The sequence below is a fragment of the Musca autumnalis genome, unplaced genomic scaffold (genome assembly GCF_047663935.1).
Source record: "Musca autumnalis isolate F117 unplaced genomic scaffold, ASM4766393v1 scaffold_1, whole genome shotgun sequence".
In the NCBI taxonomy this organism is placed as follows: domain Eukaryota; kingdom Metazoa; phylum Arthropoda; class Insecta; order Diptera; family Muscidae; genus Musca; species Musca autumnalis.
The window spans coordinates 59858424-59878741 of NW_027411644.1; the positions used below are offsets into that span (position 1 = coordinate 59858424).

The following is a 20318-nucleotide window of genomic DNA, read 5'->3' on the forward strand; positions in this document are numbered from 1 at the left end:
ACACCCACATAAATCTGTCCTGGACAGGCCTCTTGCATATAAAAATGCATTTAGAGAGCCATGTTCCGTATGTAAGAATCCCAGACTCATGCGAAAGCCCAAATCTGGGCGGACCAGTACGAACGTTGCGTCACGAATAAATTCGTACGTCACCCGCCCTTTGTCACTGTCCGTCCACCTAGTCCGCCACCTAACAGCAGCACGCCCCCGAAGGATTGCACTGCGCCGCCTAACATCCCCATCCACCAGATCAGATGGCCCGAGCCAATCATCCTCAGACAGCTGCAAACCACGCTTCAGCTTGTACATCTCGCTTCCAGGTCAAAGGACAGGGCGCCAAGTAGCACCTGCATTGCGTCCGTAGACACAGTGCGACACACTGGCAGACATTATAACATGACCACTCGTTGACACGGCAGGAGCTTTCTACGCCCAACAGCAGATTCTGCTGCGGCACACCATACAGGCGCACCATATGTTGCACAGGCAACAAAGAGTCCGCCATATATGGTGCGCACGAAACGTCTGCTCAAACCCCAGTCGGTCCGCAAGACCCTTCTAATCATAGCAGCTACCGCAGTTAACTTGTCCTTCAAGCGATCAAAGTGCGGCAGGAAATTCATTCTACCGGCCATCGTTATTCCAAGGTACTTGACCTGCTTGACATGCCGTATGCCGTGGCAAGGATTCAAAGAATTCAACAACTAACGTTTCCTCTGATGCTCGGGTAGCATATAGGAATTTCTGAGACATCACGGCTGCTTCAGCCGCTCGCCATATTTTTGCACTGATCGAATGCCTGAAATAAGATCTAATTTCCGAGCAGAAGCGATGGGATAAGCAAATGAAAGTGATGAACCCTAGCAAGCCCAGAGTCAGAGAGCACAAACGAAAAATGAGGCTGAAGCATTTGAAGTGATGCAATTGTGGAGAGCGGTTAAGGCGTTAATGAAGCCGCTCGACATACATATGTATTCCTGCTAGTCGCAAACCTCAAATAAGATCTAATTTCCGAGCAGAAGCGACCCAAGAGCCAGAGAGCAAATATATGAAGCCAATAAATTAGCGTGAACAAAAACGGAAAAAGTGGCTAGAGCATCAGAAGTTTTGCAATTGTGGGCAGCGTTTAAGGCATTATCGTAGCCGCTCGCAATATTCCTGCTGGTCGTTACAGATTAGGGTGAACAAAAACGGAAAAAGTGGCTAGAGCATCTGAAGTGCTGCAATTGTGGACAGCGGTTAATCGCAGTCGCACGCCATATTCCTGCTAGTCGAATTCCTGAAGACTTCATTTTCGAGAAGAAGCGACGGTTAGAGCACTGCAACTATGGAGAGAGGTTAATGTGTTATCGCAACCGCTAGCCATATTCCTGCAGTTAGAATACCTAAAATAAAACCTAATTTCCGGCAAAAAGCGACGGGATTAGCACCTGAACATGATGAGCTTCTAAAGTGTTTCAATTGTGGACAGCGGTTAAGGCGAATCCAGGGAAAAAGGATGATCGGGCATCTGTCATGTGGTTGTGACGACAGATCCGAAAAGGTGCGTTATTTTAGGTCTCTACCAGCATTTGATACATTGAGTCGTGGTATGGAGTTGGAGCATATGGAACATACAACCATCCGGCATTGTTCTAAACGTTTGGTCACCACCTATATGTTAGGTAGGCAGTCATTCGTGGAATTTAGAAACAAAAAGTCCAAACCCGCAAAGTAAGACAGGTAGTTCACCAAGGAGGGGAGCTGTATATCATTTACCTTTCAATTATACGCCCTCCCGGCGTTGATAACATATGTATTAGGCTAAATGCCTATCTTAGGCGAGGAATAAATCAACAGCCACACTGTTCACCACATGGACTGCGAAGAAAAAGCTCATATTGAACAACTTCGACCAATAATTAGCCCAAAGTCCTGGGGTTCACATTCGATAGCCTATAAAAGTTGGCCGCTTATGCCAAAGTTACCTACGATAAGATGAGAATGAACTCAATTCTTTAACCGACATCACTTAGGGAACAGATAAAGAATTTAGGTGTAAAAAAGAACAAAACAACGAAATTAATTTAAGATGATACTTGACTCACCATTTAGCTATTATTTCCAGCAAAACATCTGAGTCCATCAGCTTGGGCAAGCGTGGTATTGATGTTAAGCCTTCAACTCTAGCTACAGAATGAGAGCGATTTTATAGAAATTTTGATTTACTTAAGTACTTAGGATGAGACGCGAATAGTATTAGTTGTACAAGAAGGTAGTATGATCAAAGATGTAAATTAATAGTACTATTTACAAAATATGTACATGGTTGCATTTTTAACCGTTGAATTCAAATATTTAAATGTAGGTTGCGTAATAATAATTGAATTAGTGAGAACGTATACGTAAAGTATTGAAATTATGTATAATAATAAAAGTTGATCCGCTTCAGGTGTAATTTTTTAGTCATATGTAATCCTAACCTCAATTTGTATGTGGTTTAACGATTTATTTCCAATCCTTCTTCTTTCACTTGCAGATCTATGAAATCTATTGGCCCATTTTCGAATCACGTAATGCCAGTTTGGAACTGCGTGTGGCTGCTGTGACTTTGCTATTGATTTCCAATCCGACTGCAGCTCGCCTAATAAGTATTCATCGAATTATACAAAGTGAAACGGATCCGCACATGATCAATTACTATAGGACAACAATAACAAGTATTTCGGAGACCACCTATCCATGTTATCAAAATTTGTAAGTTCTTAAACGAGTCCATAGTTTTCCCATATTTCGTGCTCAACCGAAATCTGTTGTTTTATTTCTTATAGGAGACGTCTTCTGTCCTACATGCATCGTCATTTGCCCCAAAAACCTGAACCACGCTATTGGGTAACGGGTAATTATATTTTCGATTATCGTGATTCGAAATTCGGTATTGGTGCCATGTTGCAAGCCTTCTTGGTTGGTGATCCTAAATCTGATTTACCAGTGGTGGCGTATTTCCAATTTGATACAGAGGCTTTGGGTAAATTTACGGGACAAATGGCGGTAGGTCCATAAATAATTAGGATTTTAAGATCTGCTTAAATATCTCCTATTTTCCTACAGCTATACATCAAAGCCCGTGGACTACCGGATAACCTGTTCAAGGCCTTTATGCACATCAATGGCAATCCCAAGCCGTACATTAACATACAAAAACTATTGAAACTTTTGGATGCACCCATTGTGGCCACAAAGCCCTTACATTTGGAGTTTATTTTGAAAATGGAAGGCAAGACGGTGCTATCGTATTATCTGAATGAGAGGACTTATCAAAAGATTTCCTATTATGATTGTAAGTCCAATAGCCAAATTTTATCGCACGCAATCACAAGAAACCCTTTAAAACATCGTATTGTCTTTTCCAGTACTCGATCGCATTAGCTTCCTAATTCACGCCGATTCCCACATCAATATGCAAACGGTTAGATGGCCTTTCATGACAAAATATGTTGTACCCACAGTATTGGGCACCCATGCCGATGTTCTGCTCCAAACCACTGTTCTAACTTCGTTGCGTGGTAACATCACTCAATATCATGAGACAAAAGTAAAACAATCTTCATTGGAAATTGATGCCCGTTATTCATCATATGCCTCATGTCGCAGTCGTAGCTATAACCCATTCCTGAACTTGGATCATGAAATTAATCGTGAGCAAGGTTTCCTAATTTATATTCCACTTTATTTGCGGGTAAATTATTATGCTGGTGCATGTTGGGAATACACGTTTACACGACCGGAAAATCTAACCAGCGGCTTATCGTTTAAATCACGTTCGGTAACCATAACCAAGGGATTGATAACAAAATCGGCCAGCGAACCTTTCGAAGAGATTATGTATCCCGAGAGACATCATGATGTGGTAAGTGGAAAAGGAAGAATGTACATATTTGTGACCTTGAAAAAGATGAAAGAATCTGTCGGCTTTGCCCATAGCTAATGTGTCTAAGTTATCCGAATCAACGTGTAACTGTGTTATCCAAATAACGTGGATAATGTATCTATGTTATGCAAATAAAGCGGAAAATTTATCTACGTTATCCAAATAAGTTGGATGATGTATCTATGTTATCCAAATAAGATGGATAATGTTTCTACGTTATCCAAATAACGTCGATAATGTGTCTACATTATCCAAATAAGGTGGATAATTTATCTACGTTTCTTAAGCAAAGTGGACAATGTATCTATGGTATCAAAATAAGGAGAATAATGTATCTGCGTTATCCAAACAACTTGGATAATGTATCAACATTATCCAAATAAGGTGGATAATTTATCTACGTTATCCGAATAAAGTGGATAATGTATCTAAGTTAACCAAATAGCGTGGATAATCTGTCTCTTTATTCAAATAACGTGGATAATGTTTCTATGTCATCCTAATAACGTGGATAACGTATCTAAGTTATCCAACTAATGTGGATAATGTATGTACGTTATCCAAATAACGTAGATAAGGTATCTGCGTTATCCAAATAACACATATAAGGTATCTACGTTATTTTCATATCGTGGATAATGTATCTACGTTATCCAAATAACGTAGATAAGGTATCTACGTTATCCAAATAACGTAGATAAGGTATCTACGTTATCCAAATAACGTAGATAAGGTATCTACGTTATTTTGATATCGTGGATAATGTATCTATGTTATCTAAATAATGTGGATAATGTATCTATGTTATCCAAATAATGTAGATAATGCCTATGTTATCTAAATAACACGGGTAATGTATCTACATTATCCAAATAACGTCGATAATGTATCTACATTATCCAAATAAGGTGGATAATTTATCTACGTTTCTTAAGCAACGTGGATAATGTATCTATGGTATCAAAATAAGGAGAATAATGTATCTGCGTTATCCAAACAACTTGGATAATGTATCAACATTACCCAAATAAGGTGGATAATTTATCTACGTTATCCGAATAACGTGGATAATGTATCTAAGTTATTCAAATAACATGGATAATGCAACTAAGTTATCCAAACGTGTCTTAGTTATCCAAATAACGTGGATAATGTTTCTATGTCATCCTAATAACGTGGATAACGTATCTAAGTTATCCAACTAATGTGGATAATGTATGTACGTTATCCAAATAACGTAGGTAAGGTATCTGCCTTATCCAAATAACACATATAAGGTATCTACGTTATTCAAATAACGTAGATAATGTATCTATGTTATCCAAATAGTGTGGATAATGTATCTATGTTATCCAAATTACGTGGATAATGGATTTATGTTATCCAATTTACGTGGATAATGAATCTACGTTATCCGAATAGCGTGTATAATGTATTTATGTTATCCAAATAATGGGGATAATGTATCTTTGTTATCCAAATAATGTGGATAATGTATCTATGTTATCCAAATAACGTGGATAATGTATCTATGTGATCCAAACAACGTGGATATGTATCTGCGTTATCTAAACAACGTGGATAATGTATCTACGTTATCCAAATAACGTGGATGGTGAATCTACGTTTTCCAAACAACTTGGATAATGTATCTGCGTTATCCAAATAGCGTGGATAAGGTATCTATGTTATCCAAATAATGTGGATAATTTATCTATGTTATCCAAATAACGTGGATAATGTATCTATGTTATCCAAGTAACGTGATAATGTATCTATGTTATCCAAGTAACGTGGATAATCTATCTAAGTTATCCAATTTACGTGGATAATGAATCTACGTTATCCGAATAGCGTGGATAATGTATTTATATTATCCAAATAATGTGGATAATGTATCTTTGTTATCCAAATAATGTGGATAATGTATCTATGTTATCCAAATAACGTGGATAATGTATCTATGTTGTCCAAACAACGTGGATAATGTATCTATGTTATCCAAGTAACGTGATAAAGTATCTATGTTATCCAAGTAACGTGGATAATCTATCTAAGTTATCCAATTTACGTGGATAATGAAACTACGTTATCCGAATAACGTGGATAATATATCAATTTTATCAAATGACGTGAATAATGAGTCTACGTTATCCAAATAACGTGCATAATGTATCTACGTTATCCAAATAAGGTGGATAATGTATCTACGTTGTCCAAATAACGTATATAATGTGTGTATGTTATTCAACTAACCAAGATAATGTATGTGTGTTATCCAAATAAGGTGTACAATGTATCTCTGTTATCCAAATAACGTAGATAATGTCTAATCTACTTTATCCGAATAACTCGGAAAATCTATCCATATTATGATAATGATGACTAACCTGATTTTCTTCTCTCCCTTTTCAGTTCCAGTTATTCAAATACGACATGGAAGACTTGGGCATGTCCATTGTAATTAACACCAATTTGAATGAGTTGAATAAATATCGTGGCATGTTGGTTAAATCGGAATTTATGGAGAAGTAAGTAGTCAGCATAATGTACCTTAGAATATTTAAGATAAAATCTTTCCCCCATATTTACAGTGGCTTTTCACGCAACATGATTATCAATTTCTTGATGTATGTCTTTGGTGTGGCCCAACTAAGTTCCATACATTTGGGTCATGATCGCAATTTCACCATGCTTATATCAAATGATAAGTTTACTAAGGTAGGAGAGGATGGATGATAACTCTTTGTAGAGAATGGTATTTTACATACGAATTCACTCTCCTTTTAGATTGAAGGTGCCATTTGCAGTACTGAAGAGTTGAAGTCGCACGATCAATCTTTGCGTCACATAAACTTTACACTCCAACATAGAGATGATCAACATCCAGATCATGATTTACATAAGTGGATAATTGACATGGATGTGGAATCATCGAAGAAAACAACTTGGTTTAATATTGCGGGAAATGTGCAACGTAATGCTGTTGCCAAGGATGCGAATATGGAGTCCATGGAACCCAAAGATTGGAAGGTAAGTTGAAGGACTGCAGTTTAACCTGATGAACTCTCAATGGCTGACTATAAAAGAAAGAGAACCTTACAAATTTATCTTGAAAATTTAAAAATTACATGAAAATGTTCATAAGTCTTTCGATTAACTATGTATCCCATCTTCCATGGCATTTCTTTCATTTAAAACATAAATTTATTATTTAAAGAAAAAATAATAATTAATATTTATCTAAGAATGATTGTAACAAATGGGCGGTTTAATAACCCCACATCCTCTCCATTGCCGAGTCCTCATTATGCTTTCGCCTCCAATTCTTGTTCAGCCTTGATCAACGTTATAATACCCTCTTGCAGGGATTTTACCAATTCGAATTCGGTAAAACCTAAACGACGACGATTTGAAATATCCATAACACCATCCACAGTGGCCGTGTGTTCGCCTCCGGTACCACGTATCTGAAGATTCAATTCATTTGTCAATGTCTTTAAACGTTCCTCATCTTTGGAGAGCAAAGGCAAACGTATGTGGACCGAAGCTCTAAGGGTGGTGCCCAAGTTGGTTGGGCATGCAGTCAAGGTGCCATAACGTGGATGGCGACCAAATGTTAAGGTTTTTTCCAATTCCTGCAGACCCTTGACCAGGCGGTTATAAACATCACCTAAAAGAAATACATGCATTTAATATCTCCCAATATCCCAAAACCTCTCCTTGATAACTCACCCAAATCTCCACACTTTGACATGGAGATAATACGCAAATGATCCTCCTCATTGACCCAAATCAAAAACGTTTCCGATGGATTATGAAATATGCCACGACCAATTGGCCAAAAACGATAACACCCGGCAGACTTCAAATATTCATCACCTCGCTTAAATAGAATATGACGTGCCACCATTTCCGCCTGAGTTTCCGCACTAATATCATCCATAGTGAAATAGGCCCCTGTCAATTCGCCATCAAACCCCTCGGTGGCTGCCTTCACCTTATTTTCGATTTCATTGAATTGTTTCTCACTCAATTTTGCAAAATATGGATAACCTTCAATGTTTCGTGCAATTCGAATCCTTGTCGATTTGATATATTTTCTCTCAGGATCTAAATTCTCAATTTCATCGGCGTTGCCAAAATCAGTATCCGGTTGTATTTGTTCTTTATCATTATCCAGCTGACCATGATAATCACGTATAAGGGGATCAAATAATTTCGTATAGGCATCATAACATTCTGGATCGGCAGCATAAAGGCCACAAGCAGAATCATGATGATTGAAACCAGATTGTACACAATCCAAAAGCGATGATTCAACGGGTGGCGAAGTGAATACACCCTTATATTCATCCAGTATTTCTCGTGTTAAATATTTGCGCAGCAATGAGGCTGCGTGTTCTTCATCCTCGACGAGCTGCTTGAAACCTTCTTCCAGAAGTTCGGCAACCTCTTCGGGGGATTTTTTGCTACAAAGAGGGGAATTTTTGTTTTTTATTCGAAGTGGAGAGCTTATCTATGTTATCTTAAAAGCATTCATAAGTACGTAGGCCATCTAGATAATATGGATAATGTATCTACGTTACCCAAATAACGTGGATAATGTATCTACGTTATGCAAATAACGTGGATAATGTATCTACGTTATGCAAATAAGGTGGATAATGTATCTATGTTATCCAAATAACGTGGATAATGTATCTGCGTTATCCAAATAACGTGGATAATGTATCTATGTTATCCAAATAACGTTGATAATGTATATACGTTATCCAAATAACTTAGGTAATGTATCTATGCTATCCAAGTAAGGTGGATAATGTATCTATGTTATTCAGATAACGTGCATAATGTGTCTACTTCACCCAAATGACGTATATAATGTATCTACGTTATCAAAATAACGTGTATAATTTATCTAAGTTATCAAAATAACGTGGATAATTTATCTACGTTATCTAAATAACGTGGACAATTTATCTACGTTATCTAAATAACGTGGATAATGTATCTACGTTAGCTAAATAACATGGATAATGCATCTACGTTATATAAATAAAGTGGATAATGTTTCTACGTTAGCCAAATAAAGTGGATAATGTATCTGCGTTATTCAAATAGCGTGCATAATTTATCTGCTTTATCAAAATAACGTGGATAATGTATCTACCTTATCTAAATAACGTGGATTATGTATCTACGTTATCCAAACAACGTGGACAATGTATCTACGTTATTCAAATAACGTGGATAACTTATCTACGTTATCCAAATAACATGGACAATGTATCTACGTTATTCAAATAACGTGGATAACTTATCTGGTTTATCAAAATAACGTGTATAATTTTTCTACGTTATCTAAATAACGTGGATAGTGTATCTAAATTATCTAAATAACGTGGATAATGTACTAAGTTATCTAAATAGCGTGGATAATGTATCTACGTTATCCAAATAACGTGGACAATGTATCTACGTTATCCAAATAACGTGGACAATGTATCTCCGTTATCTAAATAACGTGTATATTGTACCTATGTTATCCAAATTACGTGTATATTGTATCTAAGTTATCTAAACGTTGATAATGCATCTACGTTATCTAAATAACGCGGAACATTTATCTAAGTTGTCCAAATAACGTGGATAATATTCCGAATAACGTGGATAATTTATCTGCTCTATCAAAATAACGTGTATAATTTATCTACTTTATCTAAATAACATGTATAATGTATCTGCGTTATCTAAATAACATGGATAATGTATCTACGTTATCTAAATAACATGGACAATGTATCTACGTTATCTAAATAACTAGGATAATTTATTTACGTTATCTAAATAACTTGGATAGTTTATCTAAGTTGTCCAAAGAAAGTGGATAGTTTTCCGAATAACGTGGATAATGTATATACGTTATTTAAATAACGTGGATAATGTATCTACGTTACCTAAATAACGCGGATAATGTATCTACGTTATCTAAATAACGTGGATAATGTATCTAAGTTATCTAAATAGCGTGGATAATGTATCTACGTTATCTAAATAGCGTGGATAATGTATCTAAGTTATCTAAATAGCATGGATAACGTGTCTACGTTATCCAAATAACGTGGACAATGTATCTACGTTATCTAAATAACTTGGATAATTTATCTACGTTATCTAAATAACGTGGATAATTTATCTACGTTATCTAAATAACGTGGATAATGTATCTAAGTTATCTAAATAGCGTGGATAATGTATCTACGTTATCTAAATAGCGTGGATAATGTGTCTACGTTATCCAAATAACGTGGACAATGTATCTACGTTATCTAAATAACTTGGATAATTTATCTACGTTATCTAAATAACGTGGATAATGTATCTACGTTATATAAAGAACGTGGATTATGTATCTACATTATCCAAATAACGTGGATTATGTATCTACGTTATCCAAATAACGTGTATAATTTTTCTACGTTATCTAAATAACGTGGATAAAGTATCTACGTTATCTAAACAACGTGGATAATCTGTCTACGTTATCTAAATAACGTGGATAATGTATCTACGTTATCTAGATAACGTGGATTATGGATCTACGTTATCCAAATAACGTGGATTATATATCTACGTTATCCAAATAACGTGGATAATTTATCTACGATATCTAAATAACGTGGATAATGTATCTAAGTTATCTAAATAACGTGGATAATGTATCTAAGTTATCTAAATAACGTGGGTAATGTATCTAAGTTATCTAAATAGCGTGGATAATGTACCTACGTTATCTAAATAACGTGGATAAATTTTATAAGTTATCTAAACAACGTGGATAATGTATCTACGTTATCTAAACAACGTGGATAATGTATCTACGTTATCTAAACGTTGATAATGCATCTACGTTATCTAAATAACGCGGAACATTTATCTAAGTTGTCCAAATAACGTGGATAATATTCCGAATAACGTGGATAATTTATCTTCTCTATCAAAATAACGTGTATAATTTATCTACTTTATCTAAATAACATGGATAATGTATCTGCGTTATCTAAATAACATGGATAATGTATCTACGTTATCTAAATAACATGGACAATGTATCTACGTTATCTAAATAACTTGGATAATTTATCTACGTTATCTAAATAACGTGGATAATGTATCTAAGTTATCTAAATAACGTGGATAATGTATCTAAGTTATCTAAATAACGTGGATAACGTGTCTACGTTATCCAAATAACGTGGACAATGTATCTACGTTATCTAAATAACTTGGATAATTTATCTACGTTATCTAAATAACGTGGATAATGTATCTACGTTATCTAAATAACGTGGATAATTTATTTACGTTATCTAAATAACTTGGATAGTTTATCTAAGTTGTCCAAAGAAAGTGGATAGTTTTCCGAATAACGTGGATAATGTATATACGTTACCTACATAACGTGGATAATGTATATACGTTATCTAAATAACTTGGATAATTTATCTACGTTATCTAAATAACGTGGATAATGTATCTACGTTATATAAAGAACGTGGATTATGTATCTACATTATCCAAATAACGTGGATTATGTATCTACGTTATCCAAATAACGTGGATAATGTATCTACGTTATCTAAATAACGTGGATAATGTATCTAAGTTATCTAAATAGAATGGATAACGTGTCTACGTTATCCAAATAACGTGGACAATGTATCTACGTTATCTAAATAACGTGGATAATGTATCTAAGTTATCTAAATAGCGTGGATAATGTATCTACGTTATCTAAATAGCGTGGATAATGTATCTAAGTTATCTAAATAGCATGGATAACGTGTCTACGTTATCCAAATAACGTGGATAATGTATCTGCGTTATCTAAATAACATGGATAATGTATCTACGTTATCTAAATAACATGGACAATGTATCTACGTTATCTAAATAACTAGGATAATTTATTTACGTTATCTAAATAACTTGGATAGTTTATCTAAGTTGTCCAAAGAAAGTGGATAGTTTTCCGAATAACGTGGATAATGTATATACGTTACCTAAATAACGTGGATAATGTATATACGTTATTTAAATAACGTGGATAATGTATCTACGTTACCTAAATAACGCGGATAATGTATCTACGTTATCTAAATAACGTGGATAATGTATCTAAGTTATCTAAATAGCGTGGATAATGTATCTACGTTATCTAAATAGCGTGGATAAAGTATCTAAGTTATCTAAATAGCATGGATAACGTGTCTACGTTATCCAAATAACGTGGACAATGTATCTACGTTATCTAAATAACTTGGATAATTTATCTGCGTTATCTAAATAACGTGGATAATGTATCTCCGTTATCCAAATAACTTGGATAATGTATCTACGTTATCTAAATAACGTGGGTAATGTATCTAAGTTATCTAAATAGCGTGGATAATGTACCTACGTTATCTAAATAACGTGGATAATGTATCTAAGTTATCTAAATAACGTGGTTAATGTATCTAAGTTATCTAAATAGCGTGGATAATGTACCTACGTTATCTAAATAACGTGGATAATTTATCTACGATATCTAAATAACGTGGATAATGTATCTAAGTTATCTAAATAACGTGGATAATATATCTACGTTATCTAAATAACGTGGATAATTTATCTACGATATCTAAATAACGTGGATAATGTATCTAAGTTATCTAAATAACGTGGATAGTGTACCTACGTTTTCAAAATAACGTGGATAATGTATCTACGTTATCCAAATAACGTGGAGAATGTATATACGTTATCTAAATAATGTGTATCTACGTTATCTAAATAACGTGGATAATGTATCTAAGTTATCTAAATAGCGTGGATAATGTATCTACGTTATCCAAATAACGTGGACAATGTATCTCCGTTATCTAAATAACGTGTATATTGTACCTATGTTATCCAAATTACGTGTATATTGTATCTAAGTTATCTAAATAACGTGGATAAATTTTATAAGTTATCTAAACAACGTGGATAATGTATCTACGTTATCTAAACGTTGATAATGCATCTACGTTATCTAAATAACGCGGAACATTTATCTAAGTTGTCCAAATAACGTGGATAATATTCCGAATAACGTGGATAATTTATCTGCTCTATCAAAATAACGTGTATAATTTATCTACTTTATCTAAATAACATGGATAATGTATCTGCGTTATCTAAATAACATGGATAATGTATCTACGTTATCTAAATAACATGGACAATGTATCTACGTTATCTAAATAACTTGGATAATTTATCTACGTTACCTAAATAACGTGGATAATGTATCTACGTTATCCAAAACGTGGATATTGTATCTACGTTATCTAAATAACGTGGATAATGTATCTAAGTTATCTAAATAGCGTGGATAATGTATCTACGTTATCTAAATAGCGTGGATAATGTGTCTACGTTATCCAAATAACGTGGACAATGTATCTACGTTATCTAAATAACTTGGATAATTTATCTACGTTATCTAAATAACGTGGATAATGTATCTACGTTATCTAAATAACGTGGATTATGTATCTACATTATCCAACTAACGTGGATTATGTATCTACGTTATCCAAATAACGTGTATAATTTTTCTACGTTATCTAAATAACGTGGATAAAGTATCTACGTTATCTAAACAACGTGGATAATCTGTCTACGTTATCTAAATAACGTGGATAATGTATCTACGTTATCTAGATAACGTGGATTATGGATCTACGTTATCCAAAAAACGTGGATTATATATCTACGTTATCCAAATAACGTGGATAATTTATCTATTTTATCAAAATAACGTGTATAATATGTCTACGTCAGCTAAATAACATGGTTAATGTAGTTACGTCATCTAAATAACGTCGTTAATGTATCTACGTTATCTAAATAACGTCGTTAATGTATCTACGTTATCTAAATAACGGTGATAATGTATCTGCGTTATCTAAATAACGTGGATAAAGTATCTACGTTGTCTAAACAGTGTGGATAATGTGCCTACTTTATCTAAATAACGTGGATAATGTATCTACGTTATCTAAATAACGTGGATAAAGTATCTACGTTATCTAAACAACGTGGATAATCTGTCTACGTTACCTAAATAACGTGGATAATGTATCTACGTTATCAAAATAACATGGATAATGTATCTACCTTACCCAGATAACGTGAATAATGTATCTGTGCTATACAAATAACGTGGATAATTTATCTATATTCTCCGAATACCGTTGATAAAGTGAATAATGTATCTACCCAGCAAACACAATATCGGACGTCCGACGCGTCTGCTCAAAGTCGGAAGTTTTTTCCGACGCGTCTGACCGACTTCGGTCCGAACTCTGTCCGACTAGTCTGACGAACTTTTCCCGTCCTCTCTCTCCCTCTCTGAAGGGAATTTTTCTATTTTCTCTTGTGATGCTTTGGCAAAATTAAGTGTAAATAAGCAGAGAGAAAAGAAAGTGTAATTGTTGATGCAGTACGAACGAAAAATTGAGTGCTCGGGATTTAATTTTTGTATCGGAGAACAAATTTGGTAAATAAATCAGAAGTTCATACGATAGTTCATCTGACTTCGGACCAAATTCGGTCCGAAAGTCGACAAACATTTTCGAATGTCATAAGATTTTACTTCCGAATTCGGACCGATATCTGCCCGATAGTCGGTAAATAAATCAGAAATTTATACGACAGTTCATCAGAGTTCGGACCGAATTCGGTCCGAAAGTCGGCTAAAACATCCGATTTTCATCCGAATTTCGGTCAGAGAACACGTCAACCACGCCATATGACTTTCGGACAGAGTTCGGACCGATTTCGGATCCGAACTCGGACGTTTCATCCGACTTTCGGACCGAATTCGGTCCGAACTCTGATGTTTCTTCCGATTTTGGTTTGCTGGGTATGTTTCTCCGAATACCATGGACAATGCATATGAATTGCCTAAATAACGTGGGTAATTATCTAAGTTATCCAAGCAACATGAATAATTAATTATTTAAGTTATCCAAATAATGGATAACGTATCTGGATAACGTTTCTACGTTTTTCCTTATAACATGGATAATGTATCTACACTATCCAATAGCAACTGCATCTACGTTATCCAACTTCGCATTGTCTCCATTTCTTTACGATTTACTTTCGAAAAACTTACATTTGTGATCGCAATCTCTCCAAGTCCTGTTCCAATTTAGCTATTGTCTTATGGGCTTCCTCCAAATCGGCTTTCATGGCATCAAATTGGGTATCATCGGGACATGATTCACACATAAATTTCCTCACAAAACGTATGGCATCTTCGGGTTTATTTTGTTCCTCATAGAGTTTTATCAAGGCCTTACTGAGGGCATCAATGACCCCAGCCCGTTCCAAATATTTACGATACTGGACACGTTTTGATTCAATCTAAATGGCAGTAATAAGAAGTCGGTTTTAGTGCAGAAATAATAAAAATAAAATTAAGAAACTTACCGAGGACATGTTTTAAATTTTTTTCTTTCCCAGTTTTTGTAATAAAAATTCACAAAATTTATTTACAACAGCTTTTGAAAACTTCAAAAAAGAATTAATTTAGCATTTGTTACTGTGTTTTTGTATAATTTTTCAAAACTCCCTTGACAAAACACGCAACTATTGATCAAACGTCCTTAGTATTTCGAAAATAATGAATGGTTGGTTGTTGATGGTTACGGACGGACTACGACGATTGTGGATTGTGCGTTTGAGTTTGGTGGCTGATTGCGTTGTTTCCTTGGTTTTTGTCTATTTCACTTCACTTTCATATCCCATTCATAATTGTAGTGGAAAAATCCGAAATCACTTCATATGCAACGGTAAATAATGCCGCAGCACACTTCGTTGTGTTTTAAACGTTTTGACAAGTTCACTACAACTGTTGGTTGGTTGGTTTGGTGGGCCAAGTTTGTTAATGGTAAACAGCTCCTTGCTTGCATCGCAAATGGATGGATGGCAGGAAAGAAAACATGCGGTTGGTTGTTGTTGTCTTTTTTATTTTTGGTATCTATTGTTGTTGTAGAACAACCATAGTTGCAATTATTACAATGGTATTCATTGGGTTCTAAGTATTCTAAAATAGTTGATGGAAGCGGGGGTCAATGGGGGCTATTGTAATGCACAGTGAATGTCAAAAAGATTAAGATTTCTTCTAAAAATATATTCAGCTATGCTCAATTGTTATGTTACTATTCTGAATTGAAGTTTTCTTATAGAAAATTATATTCAGCTATGCTGAATTGAAGTTTTCTTATAGCAAATTATATTCAGCTATGCTAAATTGAAGTTTTGTTATAGCAAATTATATTCAGCTATGCTGAATTGAAGTTTTCTTATGGAAAACTATATTCAGCTATGCTGAATTTAAGTTTTCTTATAAAAAATTATATTCAGTTATTCTGAATTGGAGCTTTCTTATATAAAATTATATTCAGCTATGCCTATTTGAAGTTTTCTTATAGAAAACTATATTCAGTTATTCTGAATTGAAGTTTTCTTATAGAAAATTATATTCAGCTATGCTGAATTGACGTTTTATTCTAGAAAATTATATTCAGCTATACTGAATTGTAGTTTTCTTATAGAAAATTTTATTCCGCTATGCTGAATTGAAGTTTTCTTATATAAAATTATATTCAGCTGTGCTGAATTGAAGTTTACTTATAGAATTATATTCAGCCATGCTGAATTGAAGTTTTCTTATAGAAAATTATATTAAGCTATTCTGAATTGAGGTTTTCTTTTAGAAAATTATATTCAGCTATGCTTATTTGAAGTTTTCTTATAAAAAATGATATTCAGCTATGCTGAATTGAAGTTTTCTTATTATATTCAGTTATTCTGAATTGAAGTTTTCTTATAGAAAATTTTATTCAGCTATGCTGAATTGAAGTTTTCTTAGATAAAATTATATTCAGCTGTGCTGAATTGAAGTTTTCTTATAGAATTATATTCAGCCATTGAAGTTCTCTTATAGAAAATTATATTCAGCTACGCTGAATTGATGTTTTCTTATAGAAAATTATATTCAGTTAAGCTGAATTGAAGTTTCCTTATGGAAAATTATATTCATCTATTCTGAATTAAAGTTTTCTTATAAGAAATTGTATTCAGCTAATTTCAGTTGAAGTTTTTTTATAGAAAATTATATTCAACTATCCTGAATTGAAGCTTTCTTATTGAAAATTATATTCATCTGTGCTGAATTGAAGTTTTCTTACGAAAAAATACATTCAGCTATTCTGAATTGAGATTTTCTTATAGAAAATTATATTCAGCTATGCTGAATTGAAATTTTCTTATAGAAAATTATAGTCAGCTATCCTCAATTGAAGTTTTCTTATAGAAAATTATGGAAATTATACTCGTCCGTTTTGAATTGAAGTTTTCTTATAAGAAATTATATTCAGCTAATTTCAGTTGAAGTTTTTTTATAGAAAATTATATTCAGCTATCCTGAATTGAAGTTTTCTTACGGAAAAATGCATTCAGCTATTCTGAATTGAGATGTTCTTACAGAAAAATTATATTCCGCTATGCTTATTTGAAGTTTTCTTATAGAAAATTATATTCAGCTATTCTGAATTGAAGATTCATAACAGAAAATTATATTCAGCTATTCTGAATTTAAGTTTTCTTATAGAAAATTATATTCAGCTACGCTGAATTGAAGTTTTCTTATAAAAATTTATATTCAGCTATGCTGAATTGACGTTTTCTTATATAAAATTATATTCAGCTATGCTGAATTGAAGTTTTCTTAAACACAATTATTTTCAGCTTTTCTGAATTGAAATTTTCTTATAGGAAATTATATTCAGCCCTGCTGAAATGAAGTTTTCTTGTAGAAAATTATATTCAGCTATGCTGAAATGAAGTTTTCTCATAAAAAATGTACATTCAGCCAAGCTGAATTGAAGTATTCCTTACAGAAAAATATAATCACCCAAACAAAATTAAAGCTTCTCAGTATAAACTTGCATTCAGCTAAGCTGAATTGAAATTATCACTCAGGAAACTATATTTTGCTATTTCTACTAGAATTTTCCCCTCTCTGAATTATATTCAGCTAAGCAGAATTTTGTTTTTTTAACAGAAAACTTCATTCTTTGTTGCTTACAACAATTATGCCTATTAACTATCACAATTCAGCTGTGATGAATTTAAGATTTCATTGACAATACCTTTTAACCCACTGTTCCATACAATTTATATAGTTTCCATTCATTCATAAGTATAAGTATGTTCGTGCATTATATGTAAGTCCGACTATTTGTTGTTGTTGTTGTCTTTTGTACTTGTATACTTAGGCGTAATTTCCTTTCTCTCCCATATCATGACATTGTAATGTTGATGTTGGGTTGTTTTTCCAAAGTGATGTGTGCGAGCGTGCGTTTTCTGTCCTTATTAGTGTCATGGTGATATCAATGTAGACAACGGCTGTTGCAATGTCTGCTTGGCCCAAATACGCTTGTCTTTGAAATCCTTTGAAGAAACATACATACGTACACGGGCATACAGACATATGTATGTATGTATTTGAATTTTGTCTAACCTAAAACTGTCCATTACAAAAAAAGGCCCTTCTCAGCCTTGTAATACCAAAAACACGCCACTGTAATGCTAAACAGCCTAGTTGTGGTTGTCATGTCCATGATTTCCCACTTTTCAGTCGTCATTATTTCTAGTTGTTGTTGTACACAGCCACAAAGATATTTATATATAAAATTCTGAGTAGAATGCACTGGTCAGGATTCACATGTTAAATTTCTAAGGACATAGAGAAAGAGAAGAGAACAAGAAAATCTTACCACAGGAGAGCAGGAGAAATTCTCATGGAATAGTTGAAGGTATTCTCAGAGAAGAGCAGTAAGTCTTCAGAAGAAGAGCTGACGGTCTTCTCGCAGAAGAGCTGGAGGTCTACTCACAAAAGACCTGGAGAAATCCTGGATTTTTTTTCTCGGAGAAGACCCGCAGAAAGGGCTTTTCACAGAAGTCTACCAAAAGACTTGGTGTTTTTTCTCATAGCAGATATGAAGTTCTTCCCAGAAAATACCTCTAAGTCTTCTTAAAAAGGGCCCCAGGAATTCCTGTTCTTCTATGAGGAGATCTTCAAATTTTCTCATAGAAGACCTGGATATCTTTTTGGTAGAAAATGGAAGATCTGTAGGTCTTCTCAATAAGGTTTGTAGGTATTTTTATAGAAGACCTGTATACCTTTTTATAGAAGACCTAGGGTCTTCTCATTAAAGACGTTTATGTCCTCTTATAGAAGACCTTCTATTAGAAGAACTGGAAGTCTTTCATAGAAAACCTCTTAGAAGACTTTTTCTGCCAGGGAGTTCTTTCCATAGAAGCCCTGGAGTTATTGTCATAAAAGACCTGGAATTATTCTCATAGAAGGCTTAGAGGTCTTATCACAGAAAACTTGTAGGCCATCTCACAGAAAACATGCCCTCATAGAAGACTTTAGAGGTTCTCTCATAGGGGATCTGGAGTTCTTCTCATAGAAGAGGAGGTCATTTGTTCAGTACACTCCAACAACATATTATTTTCATTGTCATCCTATGTCCGACCGTTTTATCCAAGACATTATCTTTTCCCAAATAACATAAAAATTTATTGTGTGTTTCTTTTTTCAGGCCTGCATAAACATCACCTATGCTCCTCTGGTGTTTACCAAACGACCTCACACATTGATGGGTTTAATTACATTCGGTAATGCCACAACCGACAATGAATGTCCCGTTGAAGGTTCCAGTATAACATTCAATAGTAGAGCTGGGGTAAGTGTTTGAAACAAAATAGCACATGAATAAATCTATTAATTCCATTATGGTTTATTTCTAGCCCTCGGATCGTGCACGAGAATTCCTATTGTCCGATAATCCTCTAACGGACACCGGTTTTTGTCCAAAGGAAGTATTAAAATTCACACCAATACCCACATCGAAATACTGTAAGAGAAGTAATTTTGAAAACTTTACATCGGTGACGAAATACGATATGGATGTACAGTTTAATAATGTGAGTAGCAAACAGATGGTGGTTTGGAAGAAAATTCATTGATTGCTTTTTTATTTTCAGATGCCCGATTGGTTTGATTTGTGGTCTAGTCGTCTGGATCATTTCGTCTCATCCTTCTCCCACGACAAAGTGGAACGTCTCGATATGAATAAAGAAATCCACTTATCAATTAATTATCCCAATGATCATTTCTGGTTAACCATTGAAGTTAATGGGGTACGTCGTCGCATTTATCACATACCTTTTATACAAAAATTGGATTCCAAATATGATGCTTCACATGAGATACTCTATGATTCGGGTGTTAAAC

At 34.3% G+C, this 20318-nt stretch overlaps 2 protein-coding genes across 2 annotated transcripts in view; one reads left to right on the forward strand and one right to left on the reverse strand.

Moving 5' to 3' along the window:
- Positions 1-20318, forward strand: part of cv-d (vitellogenin-like lipoprotein) — a 63019-nt gene that overhangs the window by 27147 nt on the left and 15554 nt on the right. The window contains exons 7-16 of the mRNA XM_073975855.1: positions 2519-2736; positions 2811-3030; positions 3091-3319; positions 3393-3889; positions 6326-6441; positions 6505-6631; positions 6701-6943; positions 19624-19767; positions 19832-20008; positions 20069-20318. Of these exons, the coding sequence (XP_073831956.1) occupies positions 2519-2736; positions 2811-3030; positions 3091-3319; positions 3393-3889; positions 6326-6441; positions 6505-6631; positions 6701-6943; positions 19624-19767; positions 19832-20008; positions 20069-20318 (2221 nt within the window). The remainder of the gene's footprint in view (positions 1-2518; positions 2737-2810; positions 3031-3090; positions 3320-3392; positions 3890-6325; positions 6442-6504; positions 6632-6700; positions 6944-19623; positions 19768-19831; positions 20009-20068) is intronic.
- LOC141398533 (arginine kinase) lies at positions 7067-15927 on the reverse strand. Its single transcript, XM_073975882.1, has 4 exons — positions 15440-15927; positions 15123-15373; positions 7646-8382; positions 7067-7583 (listed from the first exon to the last, which is right to left on the reverse strand). Exons 1-4 carry the CDS (start codon positions 15446-15448, stop codon positions 7219-7221), a joined length of 1362 nt encoding a protein of 453 aa, XP_073831983.1. The 5' UTR covers positions 15449-15927; the 3' UTR covers positions 7067-7218.

Excerpts from the sequence above, each read along its gene's own strand:
- LOC141398533 (XM_073975882.1), bottom strand. Across the intron at positions 8,383-15,122 it reads GAGAGATTGCGATCACAAAT|CAAAAAATCCCCCGAAGAGG; the intron begins GTAAGTTTTTCG and ends CCCTCTTTGTAG. Across the intron at positions 7,584-7,645 it reads GTCAAAGTGTGGAGATTTGG|GTGATGTTTATAACCGCCTG; the intron begins GTGAGTTATCAA and ends TATTTCTTTTAG.